This window comes from Macaca fascicularis, chromosome 12 (assembly GCF_037993035.2).
Source record: "Macaca fascicularis isolate 582-1 chromosome 12, T2T-MFA8v1.1".
Classification (NCBI taxonomy): Eukaryota; Metazoa; Chordata; class Mammalia; order Primates; family Cercopithecidae; genus Macaca; species Macaca fascicularis.
This window is the reverse complement of record NC_088386.1, coordinates 64,110,559-64,129,197: the sequence shown is the minus strand read 5'-3', so window position 1 is coordinate 64,129,197 and position 18,639 is coordinate 64,110,559. Positions and strand designations below refer to the sequence as shown.

The 18,639-nt window shown below is 38.4% G+C and overlaps 1 protein-coding gene across 2 annotated transcripts in view; it reads right to left on the bottom strand.

The window, feature by feature from the left end:
- The window catches only part of CERS6 (ceramide synthase 6), a 313,857-nt gene that overhangs the window by 207,735 nt on the left and 87,483 nt on the right, over positions 1-18,639 (bottom strand). For both annotated transcript variants that reach the window (XM_005573386.4, XM_005573387.4), the window contains exons 2-3: positions 14,716-14,821; positions 998-1,128 (exon numbers count right to left, since the gene is read on the bottom strand). In XM_005573386.4, the coding sequence (XP_005573443.3) occupies positions 998-1,128; positions 14,716-14,821 (237 nt within the window). The remainder of the gene's footprint in view (positions 1-997; positions 1,129-14,715; positions 14,822-18,639) is intronic.

The following is an 18,639-nucleotide window of genomic DNA, read 5'->3' as shown; positions in this document are numbered from 1 at the left end:
ATCCCTAGGAATCTGTGATATTTTTCTGCCTTCCATTCATTTCTCCTATAACATTAGGTTTCCCTCTAAGGATACAATTACTGAAATACTTTTTTGACATAATTGAAAGCCAAAGCTGAAAATGCAACTTCAACCCCAAACAGAAAGGGCCGCAACTAAGAGAGCTACGCTGAAAGCACTATTGTTTAAATGACCAGGTGTCAGGAAAAAGCTCCCGAAAGAAGAAATGGAGAAACTATTAGAAGACCCAGGAACAGTAACACCCAAAAGATGGAAGACCACATAGGGTAATGACTCTCTGGGCAGCTCTTCCCTTTGTTGGGGATGTTCTCAATATTTCAATGTATTTTTCTTTTTTTCCTATAGGTAAGTGCATGAAGTATCACCACTTCAAAATATCACTGTGCTGGAAGAGCTCTCTGTGGGTCTTTTAATATTTTTAACAGCTTTATTGATATATAATTTATACACTACATAAAGTTCACATTTCAGAGATGGAAGAGACTTCCATTCCATTCCCCACTTTCAAGCAATGCTTCATTAAACTCACCCAGAAATATAATATAGCCATTTCTTAAATCTCCAGGAATACAGAAGATTGCCATGGCCCTCTGATAATATATCCTAATATCTCAGTTTTTATTAGTAGGAAGAACCTAAGTTGCCTTTATGAAAATTCAAACTATCCACATCTATAAAACTAATGACTTTTAATGCTATATTTCAAAGATGACTGATTGAAAAGACCATTGTAGATCCTTTTATAATATGCTTACTTTGTAGAAACTCCATTAAGAAGTGAACTTTATTTACTGTATCCAAAGTGGAAATCACAAATTCTTACCAACTACTGCTTCCTGTGTTTTTCCTGAACTATTTTCCCACCTGACTGCAGCTTTTTAAGGGCTGCTGAAGCCTGCACAGATCTGTATTTTTCACCTCAGGGTTGGCATGAGTACTTAGGTCTTTTCCTTCAAAAAGAGAAACAGCAGCTTACATGCTCTCACAGAACCTCGTCAGCGTGCTTGGCTTCTCCTGATTGCGTCTCTGTCGAAACCAGCGCTGAATGCTTCGAACATCCCAGTCCAGTTGCTTGGAGAGGCCTTCCAATCTCTTTTCATCAGGATGCTAGGAAACAAGGTACCAGAAAAATAATTTTCAATCCATTTTCATTTTCACCATAAACAGGTCTGCCCTTGTCTGTATCTGAGGGGTTTTTTCTTCCCCCTATTGTTTACTATCTGCTACTGAGATTTCTATTTACCACTGAGGACCGAGGCCTTCCACTAGCAGCATGAACAAAAATAACCACTAGGACAAAAGTAGTTACTCATGAAACAACATTTAAAAACATGAATCTTGCTCTAATGCTTGCAGTTCTCCTCATCAGCAATGTGCTTCCCGAAGGGCAACAAAGACTCAATGGAACATCCAACTAGCTGAGTCAACCCCATCAGCCTTCAAAGGAAGGGAGTCCATTGAAGGTAACTTTGTAAAGAGGTATCATTCAAATATCTCACTTTCTCAACAACAACAACAAAAATGCTATACTCAATGATCACATATCAAGATAATGTAGCAGAGACAAACAGCATGGAAAAAAATCCCAAAATGCCTCACTTAAGCCTAAGGTACCATTTCTACCAAACACAGTTTATCTTTCTTCCCCTTCTCATACCCTTTGTTCCCATTTTTGACACATTCCTCTCTATTCATTTTCTTGGTCATCCCTTTGTAACTGTATCCCACATCAAGTCTTTTACTAAGACTATGCATTAGTTGAAAAAAGTAAACTTGGTGAAGTGGCAAGAGATGGCCCTGAAATGATAGGCACTTGTTCAATTCCTCACTCCACTGACCTCTCTGAGCCTCAGTTTCCTCATCTGTAAAAAAGAAAAGGTTGTTTACCAACCTAAATTATATTGCAACAAGAACCAAATATGAAACTGTATGTAAAACTCAGCAAATGTTAATTTTCCTCTTTCCCATCTGATATGGTTTGGCTATGTCCCCACCCAAATCTCATCTTGAATTCCCACGGGACCCAGCGGGGGAGGTACTGAATCATGGGGGCAGGTCTTTCCTGTGCTGTTCTTGTGATTGTGAATAAGTCTCATAAGATCTGATGGTTTTAAAAAGTGGAATTTCCCTGCACAAGTTCTCTTTTGTCTGCCACCATATGGGATGTGCCTTTCACCTCCCACTATGATTGTGAAGTCTCGCCAGCCACGTGGAACTGTAAGTCCATTTCCTTCTTGTTGTAAATTGTCCACTCTCAGGTATGTTTTTCTCAGCAGTGTGAAAATGGACTAATACACTATCCCTCCCCTCTCTTCAATGTGTTGGAGAATGTCTAGCCAACAATCACATGAGGGTGACATACTACACAACAATACCAAGCCATGTGAGCTCCATTCCTTTATTATATCTTTGCTTAATATTAACTATGTTTATTTAATCTTTCTTTGATTTGATACTAACGCTTTAATGCAAGTGATGGGGAAAAATAACCAAAAAAGGGGTAAGGAGAAGGCACACTGGCCAGCGTTCAAGTTATAAGGGTGAAACATATATACATATAGACACAACACCTTTCTAAAAGCAGCTCAAGCAGCTCTAGGGGTCAGTGCCATGGAGGGAATGCCTGTGCCTCCCCAAATATTGTATGTTGAAACCCCGTGCCCATTGTGATGGTATTAGAAGGTGGAGCCTTTGAGAGGTGATGAGATCATGAGGGGGGAGCTCTTGGATTAGATTAGAAGTTATTAGAAGAGACACTAGAGAGCTTGCCCATGCTTGCATGCTCTCTCTCTCAATCTGTTCAATGTGAGGATACAAGAGAAGATGGCCATGTGCCAACCAGGAAGAGGACCTTCACCAAGGGCTCAGCCACATCTGCATGCTGATCTCAGACTTCTAGTCTCCAGAACTGTGAGAAATAAATATTTGTTGTTTAAGCCACTCAGTTGATGGTATTCTGTTATAGCAATCAGAACTGACTAGAACAGACACACACCCAGAAAACATAGTCAAAATCGCTTTAGGGCACAAAATGTGCTGACCTTGTGCCTATAAATGTTATTTGCCAACTTTCGGTTAAGTATGTATTTTGAGGATTTTTGGTTTTTTGTTTTTTTGGTTTTTTTAGTAGTAGTAATGACACCATCTACACTCACCTTTGATGTCTCTCTTAATCAAAAACACGGAAAGAAGAAAAATCATTGCCTACAATATACCTTGGCTACATCATTATCCTAATGGAATTCATTTTTAATTTCAATTTATTTTCTAAGTTTATTAATAAAGAAAAAATTCATACGGTGCAAATATGTAAAATTATCCAAAGTTTCACCTTCCAACTTTGTTCTCTTTCAATTCCTATTCTCCCCTTCTTGTCAGATAACCACAGTTATTATTAAATCAGTTTCTTTTTGCTTTTTGAGACACAGTCTTGCTCTGTTGCCCAGGCTGGAGTGCAGTGGTATGATCTCAGCTCACTGTAAGCTCCGCCTCCTGGGTTCACGCCATTCTCCTGCCTCAGCCTCCCAAGTAGCTGGACCACAGGCACCCGCCACCACGCCCTGCTAATTTTTTGTATTTTAGTAGAGCCGGGGTTTCACCACCTTAGCCAGGATGGTCTCGATCTCCTGACCTTGTGACCCGCCCACCTCGGCCTCCCAAAGTGCAGGGATTACAGGCGTGAGCCACGGCGCCCGGACTAAATCAGTTTCTTTCCAATATTTATGCAAATATAAGCAAACTTGAATATATATTATTATATCTCCCCTTGTCACAAAAATAGTTGCATACTACAGACATTTTTCTGGGCTTTGGGTTTTTTACCTTACAACGTATATTGAAATAGTTCCTTTTCACTATATATAGAACACTCTCACTCTTTTGTAGAACTGTAGAGATATACCATAATTTACTTATCCATTCTACTATTAATGGACATTTAGTAGCTTCTGAGCTTGTTCTACAGACAATGCTACAATAAATAACCTTACCTGGGCCATTTTATACATGTTTCTCTCTGAGATAAGTTCCTGAAAGTGAAAGTTGTAGATCAAAGGGGTCTATGCATTCGTAATTAATTTTGAAATTGAAAAGTTATTCTCACTAGTGATTTTACCAATTTATACTCTCACAAGCAAGAGTGCCCATTTTCCAAAGCCTCTTCGATAGACTATGACATCAGACATATTCATTGTTTCCAGTCTAATACATAAAACAGGATCTCAGTTTCAGTTTCCTTTTTATGAGAGAAGCATTTTATCATGCATTTCAAAAATCGACTGTATTTCTATTTTTTATGAAGAGCATATTCATGTCTATTGCCTATTTTTTCATGATTCCTTGGTATTCTCCTTGTTGATTTGTAAGGCATCTTCATTTGTTAGGGTGATTAAACCCTTCTCTGTACCAGAAGCTGCATACTTTTTCCAGTATGTCATTTGCATTTTAGAATTTGCTTATGATGTTTTTTGCTTGTTTTACTTCCAGAAATTTGATAAAAATATATTTGAATTTATCAGTCTTTTCTGTTATAGTTTTTACATTTGGAGTCATAATTAGCAAAGCCTCCTTCATTCCCCACGTTCAAAAGATTCTCCCAGGTTTCCTTTCAATAAATGTAGGGTTTTGATTTTTCTATTCAAATCTTTAGTACATTTGGAATACATATTGGTATTCAGTATGAGGAATGAATCTAACTTTGTTTGTTTCCAGATGGCTACTTATATACCATTCATCTTTTCCCCCATCAAAAATCCAAATCTTTTCTTCCACTGGTCTATTTATTCATGTGCCAGTACCAGTACTACACAGTTACTTTTCTCAGAAATCTTTATACATTTTCTATGTGAATTTCAGAATTAGCTTATCTATTTTCAAAATAAACAAATGGTCACACAAGGAACCCTGTTAGTACTTTCAATAAGATCATACTATTTCAATAAGATCATAATATAGGGTGAATTCACATCTTTATTTGTCTTTTGTGTCCTTCAAGAGTGTTTGAAAATTTTCCTCATTCAGGTCTTGCACATACCTTGCTATGCTTATTCCTAGCTATATTATTCTTTTAGGTTTCTACTGAGAATAAGGTACTTTCTTAATCTTTTATTATTTATTTTATTTTTTGAGATAGGGTCTAACTCTCTTGCCCAGGTTGGGGTGCAGTGGCGCCATCACGGCTCACTGCAGCCAGGATATCCCCATGCTCAGGTGATCCTCCCACCTTAGCCTTCCAGGTAGCTGGAACTACAGGTGTGCACCAACACACCTATTTTTATGTTTATTTTTTGTAGAGACAAGGTTTCACCATGTTGCCCGGGCTGGTCTCAAACTCCTCGGCTCAAGCAGTCTTCCCACCTCAGTCTCCGAAAGTGCTGAGATTACAGGTGTGAACCACCATGCCCAACCTCTTAGATCTTTTAATGCTTATTGTTTGCTTTTATATATATAGAGAGAGCAAGATTATAACAAGACTCAATAAATACTTCTTTATGTATGAATAATTCTTCACAATAGCCATAGTTTTGTCAACTACTTTCCAATTTTTATGACTTTATTTTCTTTCTCTTACTTGCTAGTTCAATGTAAAATTTGGCACAATATAGAAATATAGATATAGAAAATAAGGGGCCAGGTTTGGGACTATGATACAAATATATTTGTCATGTAGCAGAAACCACCTATCCCCACTTAAACAATTTATTTTAATCAAAAAGATGTCAGGTTTCAGCATCCATGGAGTGTGATGTATTTTTCTCGTTAGATTTACTCATAAAATGAATTATATAGATTTTTATATCAAATTATAAATAATTCTTTTAATGTGTTACTAGGTTCAGTTCACTAATTTTTTATTTAGGATTTCCTTATCAATATTAACAATAAAATTTGGTCTCTAGTCTTGCTTTTATTTTTTAGTGAAATTTTTGTCAGGTATTGATGTTAATGTCTTACTGTTATATTAAAAGAGAGCTGGATGGCTTTCTTAATTTTCTATGATACAGTTTAAGAGAATTATCTCCTGTTAAGGGTATGTTAGAATTTTCTGTGAGATGGACGTATTGATTCGCTTGACTACAGTAACCATGTCACCATGTGTAAGTATACTGAAACATTATATTGCACATCTTAAATATTCACAATAAACAAGGAGACAGAGGACATATAATTTTTGATATTATAGGTATGAGTTTAGGCCTTCACATCTTTAAAATGCTAATCACCTGAGCAAAGGAAATAAAATATACCTACATGTTCAATAAATGGTTTGGGTTAATGAAAAACAAAATCTTTTGTGAGAACATCTGAGCCTGGTACTTTTTTGTAGTTTAGTTCCTTTAATTTGATCTTTACATACATACACACACACACACACACGCATGCACACACACACGCATGCGCACACACACACACCACACACACACACAGAGTAAATTATATTGCTAGAATAAATTTTGTATTCAAGTTTTTCTATTACATTTGCCCCACTCTCTTAATTCTCCTGTTTCTGTGGTTATCGACCTTAACATTATTTGTGCTTGCTTTTTTTCTTAGTCGAGTTAGCGGCCTTTTGGTAAAACAAAAATAAATACATAAATAAATAAAGGATTTGGGGATTTTTTTTTTAATTCTATAGTTTTGCCAACTCATTGATTTTAGTGTTATCATTATTACTTTCTTCCTTCTGCTTATCTCCATTCATTTTGTTGTTCTTGTTCTAATGTTTAACCAAGTGGCTATTTTTTTTGGTATCTGTATGAGTTTTCAATGAGCACTGCTGCAGCATAGCACATAAAGATAGTGCTTTCATTACCAATGTTTTCTAAATATTCTGAAATTTCAATTTTACCCAAGAGTTAATAAGACAGTATTTATAAATTTTTAAGATGAAGAGGTTTTCTTTTCTGATTTTTCTGTTTTCTAATTTCTAGTATTAAATCATGCCTAATTTTTTAAAATCATAGTTTTTTTAAACATAACACAGCATCAATTTTATAAGTATTTAATAGCTACTTGAACAGAAAGTACAGTCTCTACATTCAGAATATAGGATTGTAAATGTACCCCCTTAGATCTTCCTAATTATGTTCCTTAGAATTTCTACATTCTATTTTATATTTTCTCACTGACTCTATCATGCCTCAGAGGTAAATCAGAATTTCTTTCTGTTGTGTTTCTATCTTTTCTTCAATTCCTTTTTATGAATATATAGACACACTAATATTTAATACATATATGATTCATAACTATTTGATCTTCACCGTGAATTGTAACCTCTGACAATAAAAAGCCAATTCTCCCTTTCGTTGAAATGCTTTTAGAAATCCTACTTTGTTATTTATATGTGCCTGGATACCCTCACCTATGCTCTTCTTTTCAACATTTGTTACTACTTTGTCTTAAGGTGCCCCTCACATATATACTTTTTTTTCCTGACTGCATTGTCTTTCTACGGCTGCTGTTAACAAAGCTCCCTAAACAACAGAAGTGTATAGCCTCCTGGTTCCGGAGGCTGTTAAGTCCCAGATGAAGGTGTTGAATCGTTTGCTCCTTCTGAAGGATGTGAGGGAAAAATCTGTAGCAGGCCTCTCTCCTTGGCTTGTAGATGGCTGTCTTTTCCCTGTGTTTCTTCACAGCATCTTCCCTCATGCCTATCTCTGTGTCCAGCTGTCCCCTTTGTAGAAGGACAGCCGGCATATTGGATTAGGACCCACCATAATAATCCCACTTTAACTAATTTACCTTTGTAAAGATCCTATCTCCAAATAAGGTTACATTATGAGGTACTAGGGGTCAAGATTTCAATGTATACATTTTGGGGAGGAAAATAATTCGACCCACACCAATAACCAAAGCCTGAATTAGTTTTTATTATATAAATTAAGTCCATTTATGTGTTAATATGATTATAAGTTTGTTTATAGCTCTCTACTTTAATTATGTTCTATTTTCCATTTTGATGGTTTTAAAAAATATTTTACTACATGGCTTTTTTTTTTTTCCTTTTGGGAGTAATTTCTGTTCTGATGGTTATCCATACGACTCTCTTTTCCATCTCTAATAAGTCAAACAAGCAATATTTAAAGTAACCTTATTTCCTCCACCTTATTAAAGTAGCCTTATTTCCTTCTCCTCCACCACCCAATACTACAATAGTCAATAATATTATCTTTCTTAGCGTTTACTCTTGTACTATTAAATATGCATATACTTCTAATGATTTGCCAGCTTTAACTGATATGCTTTGACTCCCAACTCTTAGAGATCATGCAATCAGTGAACTGATTCTGCCTCCCACCTTCTTCCCCTCTACTCAGTTACTGCTGTATCATTTCTACACTGTGAGAACCTAGAACATTAACATTCTGTCTGTCACCATTCCTCATACTTCTTTTTTAGTACTACAGTTTAAATATATTCAAAACTTACAAACATTCCCAGTGATCTCTTGGTCAGCTAAAATTAATGATTTAATAAAGTCTCTTCAAGAAAGACTCATGTAATAATATCTCTAAATTTTTTCATGTTCAAAGATGTCTAACATGATGTCTATAACCTTTACAGAGTAAAAACAATTTGGCTAGATATAAAATTCTTAGTTCACATTTTCCTTGGGAATATTGAAAATGTTACTAGAGAAAAGCCTACAATCACATAACATTTTCCCTAAAAAAAGAGATCTGATTTTTTACCCAGCTGCTCAGTGAAGTATTTCTTTACTTATCAAGTCCAGCTACTTTAATAATGTAAGTCTTAGTGTTGAACTTTCTGGGTCCATTTTCACTACATTCTTGTTAACATATTAAAATAAACCTCCATTTATTTCAGGAAAAAATCTTGAATTATATCTCAGAAGTTGTTTTAATTCATTGTCTTATTTTGCTTTTCCTTAAGGGATTCCTATTACAGAAATGCTCGATCTATTTGCCTATATGTCCATTTTTTAGCTCTTTTTGGTTTGTTTCATTTAATTCAGTTTTATTCTTTCTATCTTCCATAGTCTTTGCTGAGTTTCCTGCAGTGACTAGTGTTTCCTGCCTTCTTCCCAATTTTGACTTTTTTCCTGTGATGGATTTGGTACTTTTCTCTGAACTCTACCAGCTCACATTCCACCTCCTCTTGTTGACCAACTATTTCTTTCTTTAGTTCTTATAGTTCTTCTTTGTGATCTTCCTTCACAGAGTTACTGCTTCATTTTTTTAAATTTATGGTAAAATATTTAATCACAATTTTCATTTGCCTCTTTAGCCTCATTATTCTAGTGAAAATTTTGTTAACAAGAGTTGCTATACTTTCCTTTCATTGTCTTTGATGTTGTGTGAGTTGCTTCTTTACTAATCATCTTTAAATTAGTTGAATTTTCTTGACCTGCTACTTCCAGTATGGGGAGCAGGAAGGATGCTCTTCCAGTCTGGCTGCCAAGAAGGGAGATGGCCTCCTGAAAACATACCCTTCAGGTGGCTTTATGTGTCCCTCCTCCATTCCCACCAGCCTGGCTCACCTGTTCCTGCACCTACTGTTGCAAATAGTGGGTGGTGCTTTTGTCTGCTCAACTCTTGAGAACTGCCTTTGTGCTGGTTTTCCTGTAATCCACCCCCACAGGGCCCTCCAGACACACTTCACGCTTTTCACTTCCTCATACTTGGTTTCTGCCCAATCTAGTTAGCCTTTATTTATGTTTTGAAATCTAGAGATATGCCTCACCTAATTTGCCAAATAAAACATGTGAGATTTTCTTTCATTTTTTTCTTTCTTTCTATGTGTTTGTGTGTGTGTGTGTGTGTGTGTGTGTGTGTGTGTGTGTGTGTGTGTATACACTGTATGTGGGGTGGGGGTTTCTTATTGTTCTTTCCTTATTATTCTCCATAAGTTTTTTTGAAAGATTTACAGGCAAAGAAATGAATAATGAGGCCGGGCGCGGTGGCTCAAGCCTGTAATCCCAGCACTTTGGGAGGCCGAGACGGGCGGATCACTAGGTCAGGAGATCGAGACCATCCTGGCGAACACGGTGAAACCCCGTCTCTACTAAAAAATACAAAAAACTAGCCGGGCGAGGCGGCGGGCGCCTGTAGTCCCAGCTACTGGGGAGGCTGAGGCAGGAGAATGGCGTAAACCCGGGGGGCGGAGCTTGCAGTGAGCTGAGATCCGGCCACTGCACTCCAGCCCGGGCGACAGAGCCAGACTCCGTCTCAAAAAAAAAAAAAAAAAAAAGAAATGAATAATGGTGACTCACATAAACATTTATATATTACAAACACCTAGGTTAATCTTAAAAACATTAATCTTAACCAGTACTAGGAGGGGAAGAAGGAAAGTATAAAATAAAAATGAAAGGAAATAGGTTATTGAGGAGAATTAGGAAAAACAAATTATAGGAAATCTGCCTTTCACTTTAAAATTTAGTCTAACATACCAAAAGCAAATTTTATTATTTCCCTGGATCATAAAACCTGGCTTTATACCTGACATATATTCTCACCCCCATGGCTTAAGCACTGATTTGATTAGAAAAGTGAGGTAGTTAGCATCACAGGTATGTACAAATAATATGGTAGGAGAATCCCCAAAAGTTAAAAGCATATTTATCCAGAAAATTCTGAATATAACCAGTTAAGAAACAACAAAACCAGTTAAGAAACAGGAGCTCAAAAATATTCACTAAACAAATAATCATTCTGTTCATTTGAATGGGTCTGACAATCCACAATTGTAGATGTTCTGGTCCCATTCCAATACTATTGATGAGAATCTCTAGAAACATGATGCAACACTCTGCATTTTAACCCTCAGGTGATCCTAAATGCAAATCAAAATATGGGAACCAATGGGACAAAAGATGCCATATCATTTACTGAATGATTTACAAGATTATTTAACCCTCATGAATGCCTGTGAGATGCTTATTCAAAGATTTTTACAAATGAGCTTATCTGCAGCCTAGGGAGGTTAAGAAACTCACCTAAGGCCACAATGACAGACACAGCAGAGCTGAGGTTCCAACACAAATATCCAGGTATGACTGGCTCAAACACCAAGGCTTCTAATTATTTTACAATAGGAGTAGTTTCTATAAAATGTTTACAAAATTTTAGATAGGGGATGGGGGAGGAGAGAGAGATAGGCAACAGGCAGACAGGTGTTACTTCAAAAGGAAAGACTGCTAGAGAATATATAAGGGTTCAAATTTTTCAGCTATTAATAATTTCACAAAGGAGAACCAGATAGTCAGGGCATGTGACCTGTGCTGTCACACAGGAAAAAACACATTCAGAAAGGTCCACATTTGGGGTTGGAAACCCTGTAGTCACCATCTTGAAATTCTTAACAGTTCTATCATGGAATTTGTGCTTTATAAATGAAGCCCAATGGGGCAAAGGAGCAGGTGCCAGAAGCTTGGATTCTTGGCTCATACACAGTCCCACCACTTCCGCCAGATGTGTGTGTGGTCGCCCAGTTCCTCATCCCCTGGCTTGTAGCACCCACCAGCCTCCCTGTCTCCCCACCTCCTAGTGACTGCTGCTGCCTTCAGCCCCCAGTAGAAGGACGAGTGCAAGCACAGAGAGTCGGGGGTCGAGTTTCAGAGAGGATGGAAGCAGCTACCCCAGTGCATGTGGTTGGCGACTCGCTATGGCTAAGCCTCTTGTGTACCCCTGGATCTGGGCATAGAGGTTGCAATGCACTTGAAGGTCACTCATCACCCATGGGTTGGGGCAGTGGGCCTGGAGAGAGGCCTGACTCTATTTCTCTGCTCCCCTGAACCAAGGTACAGTGTGTCAGCCAGTGGCTGGAAAAAAGGGAAACCTGGCAGCTGGTGGGTCATGTGCACACTAAGTCACAGGGTGTACCCCCCAGGTACCTGTGAGGGTCTATACTTTCCCCAAGAGTCTCCCCATGCCATTAGGGAACACGATATTACACAGCAAATAAAAAACACTTTGACCAGGTATGGTGGCTCACAGCTATAATCCCAATACTTTGGGAGGCTGAGGCAAGAGGATTGCTTGAAGCCAGGAGTTCAAGACCAGCCTGGGCAACATAGTGAGACACTATCTGTACAAAAAAATTTTTTTAATTAGCCAGGTGTGGTGGCCCACACCTGTAGTTCCAGCTACTTGAGAAGCTGAAGCAAGAGGATCATTTGAGCCCAGAGTTTGAGGCTGCAGTGTGCTACGATTATGCCACTAGACTCCAGCCTTGGGAACAGAGTGAGACCTTGTCTCAAAACCAAAAACAACAAACAAAAAAACACCTTGACAAGTAGAGAGAGACTAAGGGAGGAAGGAAAAAGTTTTATATTTTTGTACTCTTAATGGCACTTTTTTTCATGCTTTCTGAACAAGGGGTCCCACATTTTCATTCTGTACTGGGCCCCACAAACTATGTAGCCAGTCATATACAGAAATTTTAAGGGTTCATCTCTCACACTTGAAGGATTATAATCATGCCCTTCTACAAAAAGGCAGCTGAACTGTAGTGAGGCCAGGATACTGGATGATCATTCACACACATATACAAATGCACACTTGGTTCCAGCTGTCCCAAGTCCTGCCCCTCCTATTCCAGTCAACTGACTGGTTATATTTCGTATCACAAATAAGATCGGAGAACTACAAAGAATACAAGGGAAAACGGTTCCAACTTTTGCTGCATTTATATTTCACACATGACGCTTCTGTTTTAATCATGTAAAAACCTCCACAGGAATCACCTTGGAAACTAAAAGATATGCTCATTCAAATTAAGTAGAAGCAAGTATTCTTTTTTTTTTTTTTTTTGTATGTTTGTTTTGAGACGGAGTCTTGATCCATCACCAGGCTGGAGTGCAGTGGCGCAATCTCGGTTCACTGCAACCTCCGCCTCTTGGGTTCAAGCCATTCTTCTGCCTCAGCCTCCCGAGTAGTTGGGACTACAGGTGCACGCCACTATGTCCAGCTAATTTTTATATTTTTAGTAGAGATGGGGTCTCACCATGTTGGCCAGGGTGGTCTCAATCTCTTGACCTCATGATCCGCCCTCCTCGGTCTCCCAAAGTGCTGGGATTCTAAGCGTGAGCCACCGTGCCTAGCCAAGCAAGTATTCTTTAGAGCAGCCAATCTGGCTGCAAAATCTTTTTATTACCTTTATGGAGGAAATTTCTCCAGTAACTGTAAAAAACATAAGGCAAGGGAAGTGAAACATCCACTGCAGGATTTTTAAGGAGAGGCATCAAATTTGGGGAAAATTTAAAAAACAAAAAACCCTCATTTTATTATTCATTTAGAATACTATATGTTTAATGTACTTAAAGTAGTTCACAAAGAGACTCCAAATATGTTATAATCACACTCACAAATGAACCTGAGATGTCCCTACACACCTGTTTTTTTAAGAGGGAAAAAGTTGTTTCACTCAAGTAATTTGATACACTAAATGAAAATGCAAGCTTTTTTTTAAAAATGTATTTTCTTCTTTTAAATACCGTAAGATATGTGTCCCTTCAGACAGGAACTTGGCAATCTGAAATTACCCCATAAAAACCACCAAAAGAGCTTTTCCTAAAATTCCATTCATTCTTCTCTTCTTCCTAGCAGGGATATGAAAAACACCTGGTAGTTTCTTAATTTTTTGAGGAAAAAAAAATTTTTTAAAGGACAGAGGGAAAAACTCTAGAGAATTTTGGAAGAAATGAAGACCATAAAATAGGCGAAAGTATTTGGATATCTGAATTAATAGTTGTAAGACGAGATAGCTAGTACAAATGGCTAGAAACACAAATATCAAGAAAAGAAATAGAATTTGCTTAATTCTATCAAATCACATCTTGGAAGCCTGGGTAATTCTCCCAGAAAAATGAAAGAGAGAAAATGAGCCATTTAATATATGAACACACAATACTTCTCATAGAACACTGTATTTCTCCTTGTCGAGACAAGAATAAGGTAAGATATATAAAAACTCTGTAATTTGCTTTATTTTCCTATGGCCTTCAATTGAGGGTTTCTGACTTCGGCATTCTCCTCCCTCTTTGTTCTGAAGGAGATCTGAACTTGGGATGGGGGTGGAGGCAGGAGACACGGTCTCTTCTCCCCGCTTCTCTTCCGCTCCCTCCTTCCCACTCCTAGTTTGGGCTTCATCTCCCACCTGTGTATCTCCTCCCTTTTATTCTCCACAGTGAACCTATCTCTTCACTTAAGACTCTTCTGACCCTCCTTCATACATTCATGGTACAATCTTTTATCCTGCAATTATGCCTTCTTCTTGTTTTTGTTTACATTTGTCTACTTATCACAGCTCCTAGAATCTATGGACAATGCTACAAGCCAAGAGGTCCTTTTTTTCACACACGCATAAATCACACTCTTCAGCTCTACCCAGTCACCTCCACAAAGTCCCTCCCAGCCCTCATCTTGCTTCAAGTCAAATCTTGCTTCAGGTCACATGTGATTAAAAGAGTCACAGAATTAGACTAATTGTTATTTAATCAAGACATTTCTGAGGCAAGCTACTAAAAATCAACCTGAGCGTAAACTACCAGGTCTAAGACAAGCTCATCTTCATTCCACTTCTACTACGCTTACATTCCTTCTGACAACATGTTCTCCAGCATGAGGTTAGGCAAAAGTTGATTCTCCAAACCCAGAAGGGGAGGAACTGAATGACAGCAGGCTGAGAATGGTGACCGGGGACAATTCATACCCCCGGAAAGGACAATCATACCTTCGTAATTGCAGTGAAGACCTTTTCCAGAATGGCATTGGGCGGAGCAATCTGTGGTCCATTGGCCTGAATGTTGAGGGCTATGGCACACGGTTTGGCTACAAATCTAAAAATTACAAAAAGAAAAAAGTAGATGGTCAGAATTTATTCTTTCTATGTGATTCTTAATGCCACCAGTTACACATAACTCAATTATCCCAATAAAGTGTTGGTAGGATTTCATGGGTGTACATTGTCAACACTCCCGTCAGTAACTGTAAGGCCGACTTAACCATTTTTCTCTCCATTAGCCCCCAGCAGCAACATTAAAAAAAAAATCCTTTTAAAACATTTAAACCCTCCAATCCTCAACTTCGAATAAGACAAAGCTAGAAAGACGATCAGATGAAAATATAAGTGTGTAAGATAGAAATAAAACAATGATTTCAAAATGAGATAACTTATACTGTTCTTACACAGAGCAAAAGTCATGCTATATTTTCACTGTGAGAAAACGTTTACTAAGCATCTAATTATGCATGCAGAGAGAGCGCTTTGATCACCCCAGTCATAAACTTGGCAATTTTTGTCTCCATAATCAAAGTGTGCTAAATTCAGCCCCAATCCCTTATGGCTTCTTAAAATTCTCTGCTTTGTGGTTATTTGCTTTTTTCTCATAAAGAGTAATGAAGGATGTCAAAAGGCATGATGTCCCAGACAAGATGAAAAGTCGTAAGTGTTTATGTATGAACATCCACAAAACTGTTTTTATCCTAAGCCAATGCCTACGTCAAGAGGAATGAGAGGACTGAGCCTTCTTTCTGGTCTCATTTGCTATGTGAATGAGGTGCTGAAGGGGAGCAGGTGAAGTGCATGGGGCCCCAAAGATGTGGGGACATCGCTAATAAAGTTGTGTTAAAAAAATTAAAAGTTGTTTTAGACTAAATGCTCAAGAAATAAAACTCTGTAAATATTCATTTTCAGTAGTAACATTGAACATTTTCTACGAATACAGAACAATTTTATATCATGTGAAAGTATTACCCAAATTAATTCACTGTTGGTCAAAGGCAACAATTGATAAATATGTAAAACAGACCAGGAGTAAATCTTAGATGAAGCTTCCTTAATGACAGTTGATGAGATTAAAGAACAGTAGACAAGGTTTTTGTTTTTAAAGTAGGGCCAATGAAACTTATATACAAAGTACCACATAATATCCTACTGGGTCCTATTACAAGTAAAAGTGAAGAAATTTATTTAAACAGGAAAATAGAACACTGTAGATGTACAAGCCTAAACCAGGAAAGACAGACACAGAAAACGCACCGTAATACTTGGTACACTGGGCTCTCTGGGACAAAGCTGGGAAGGAAGAAGAATCACCCTTTCCCGATATACAAATCCTCTAGATACTGGAGTTTTCCCCAAATTTCTACATTCTCAATTCTGTTTAATGTAAAATTTTCTGAGCGGTATTACCTACATCCCTACCTTCTTGGCAATAAGTATAACCTTTTCCTAACGACTCTGGCCCCTTTTTATAAATGATAATCATGGGGCTATGGCTGTAGTGATGAAAGAAGGAATTTAGTAGGCAATGACCACAAGAAAGAGTCTAGAACTTGTTTCCTTGACAAGGTTTCCTGCTTTGTGGTTATTTGCCCCTCATCATAAGGTACAAAGAGGGGGGTGAAAAGACATGTGGTCCAGCAAAAGCAAATGATAAGGTAAGACCACAAAATGCATTTGGCGTGAAGGACACAACTATTCCAATGGTTTCCTTCTAGTCTTTCCAGTTGGACTCCTCCCCCGCCCTCCCTCAGCCTCCCCTTCCCACACCTCTGACAAACTGTGTTCCAATTCCCTTCGGACTTTGTCATCATCTTTGTAGCAGTCTGCTGTTCCAGAACAGTCTTCTTTCTTCATCTAACTAGCACAGAGTCTCAATGCAGAAGCTGATCATTTCCTCTTTGTAAGCCCTGTGACAATGCCTGTGCATACACAGGAGGGGGTCAAGACATTTAATCAACTGGTTATCTTCAGTAAATATGTTTTGTTGTTGCTACCATGGTGTTGAGTGCTGCTGACAAGTTGACATTCTCTGTGTGCCCTGTAACAATGCATGGGCAGGCAGTAGGGGAGTCAAGAAATTTACTCAACACCATCTCTTCAATAGCAACTTCCTCACCTCCGTTATCCGCCAAAAAAACAAAACAAAACAAAACAAATTTTTAGTATTTGTTATACAACATAATGTATACATCTCTCCTTCTCTGAGTTTCAACCCACTTTTAAAACTCTATTTTCTTTAAATTCCAAGAAAGAAGGCAACAGTGTACCACTTAACAACTTATCAAATTTCAATAATCAAAATTATCAAATAAATATGATGCTGTTAACGTATTTTTAAAGCAATATACGAAGGATAGGGTGGGAATTATTTCTGCTGCTATCTGGCTATGGAGACTTAGCTACAGAAATTAATCTCTCTCTGCCTCAATCTCCTCACATGTGAAAAATTATTATAATTATATATGTACACGTATGTGTTTCTACAAATACATGTATGTATTACAAATCATATCATAGAGTTTCTTTGCCTAAAATGTTTGACAGGAGCCATGGGTAAGGTTTCACATAATAGCATTTACAAACCATGCCTTTCCTGGGCCCAGCGGTTCACCAGCCTCAGCTACACTGAACCAAGCCATGTGTATTCAAGTTGTAAAAGTATTACACCAAGCAGAAGCAGAAAAAAGAGACCAGATGTCAGGATAGGCACTGAAAGAAACCAGGGACATCTGGTCGAGTAACCACTTGCCCCAGTTTACCCTCCGTCCAAGTGTTCTCAGCACCACGTGCACTGACAGAAGTGTCCCCGTGTGGTATTTTGCCATAGTTAAAAGGACAAGCAAAGAGTCCCATATGGACATTAAATTGTGGTGACTCTCATCCTCAAACCCCAGGCCTGGTGCAGGTCCACAGTGAGTCCACACCAGCAGTGCGATCGGGGTCTGAGCTCATCCACACCTGGCCTTCTCTAAGGGCCCAAACCTTTCCAGCTCCCCTATTCAACCCAATGGCCCTCCAGGGTGCTGTGGCCACACTTCCCACAGGAGAGTTAAGTGTTGGTATAACTCTCCTGTATATAACATGTGCATCTCTCTCCTGTGTGTGGGGCCCCCAAGAGAGCAGGACCAGGCCTCAGTGAAGTCCACATCTCCAGAGCCCTGTTCACAATCTCATTTAATCCTCCCTCAACCAGATGAAGCGGGATTACCATCATCCCCACTTTGCAGAGAGGACCAGAGACGTCAGTGGCCTCCACTTCCAGGGAAATGGAAGCAGAAGACAGTATATTTCTTTCCCAGAAGGGTCACTGTTATAATCAGCTCCCCATTCTGATTCACTGGACAGGCTAAGCTCCCAAATCTGAGGATGTAGAGACAGACAGACAGTGAGAGAGAGGGAGAACAACAGACAAACTTAATAGAATTTAACTCAATTTAAATGTTGAAGTCCATTAAAGTTTAAATGACCCATGGTAGGCATGTGCATAAATCATCGTTCTTTGAACAACGTCATAGGATCTTTTTATTTATATGCCTGGCACACTGTGGGCACTCAATGAGTATTTGATGGATGGATGAATGAATGAATAAAACAATCAAGTAAAATACAATGGCAGGTATCCTTACTATCTTTTCCAAAGGGGCTGTGCATTTTAATTTCCTTGAATATCCACATCTACTCAGGGTCATCTGGGACCCAGAAGGTAGGAGACTGACCACTCCAACTCAAGAAGCCACTTCTTTAATATTCATTGTCCCTAGGATGTGAAAGCTGCCTAGAAAGAGCTTGTGCAGGCTCTACTCACTATGAACGCTCTTTTCAACATAACTCATACTGAGAGCCAAACACTTAATTTCCAAGATTTTTAAA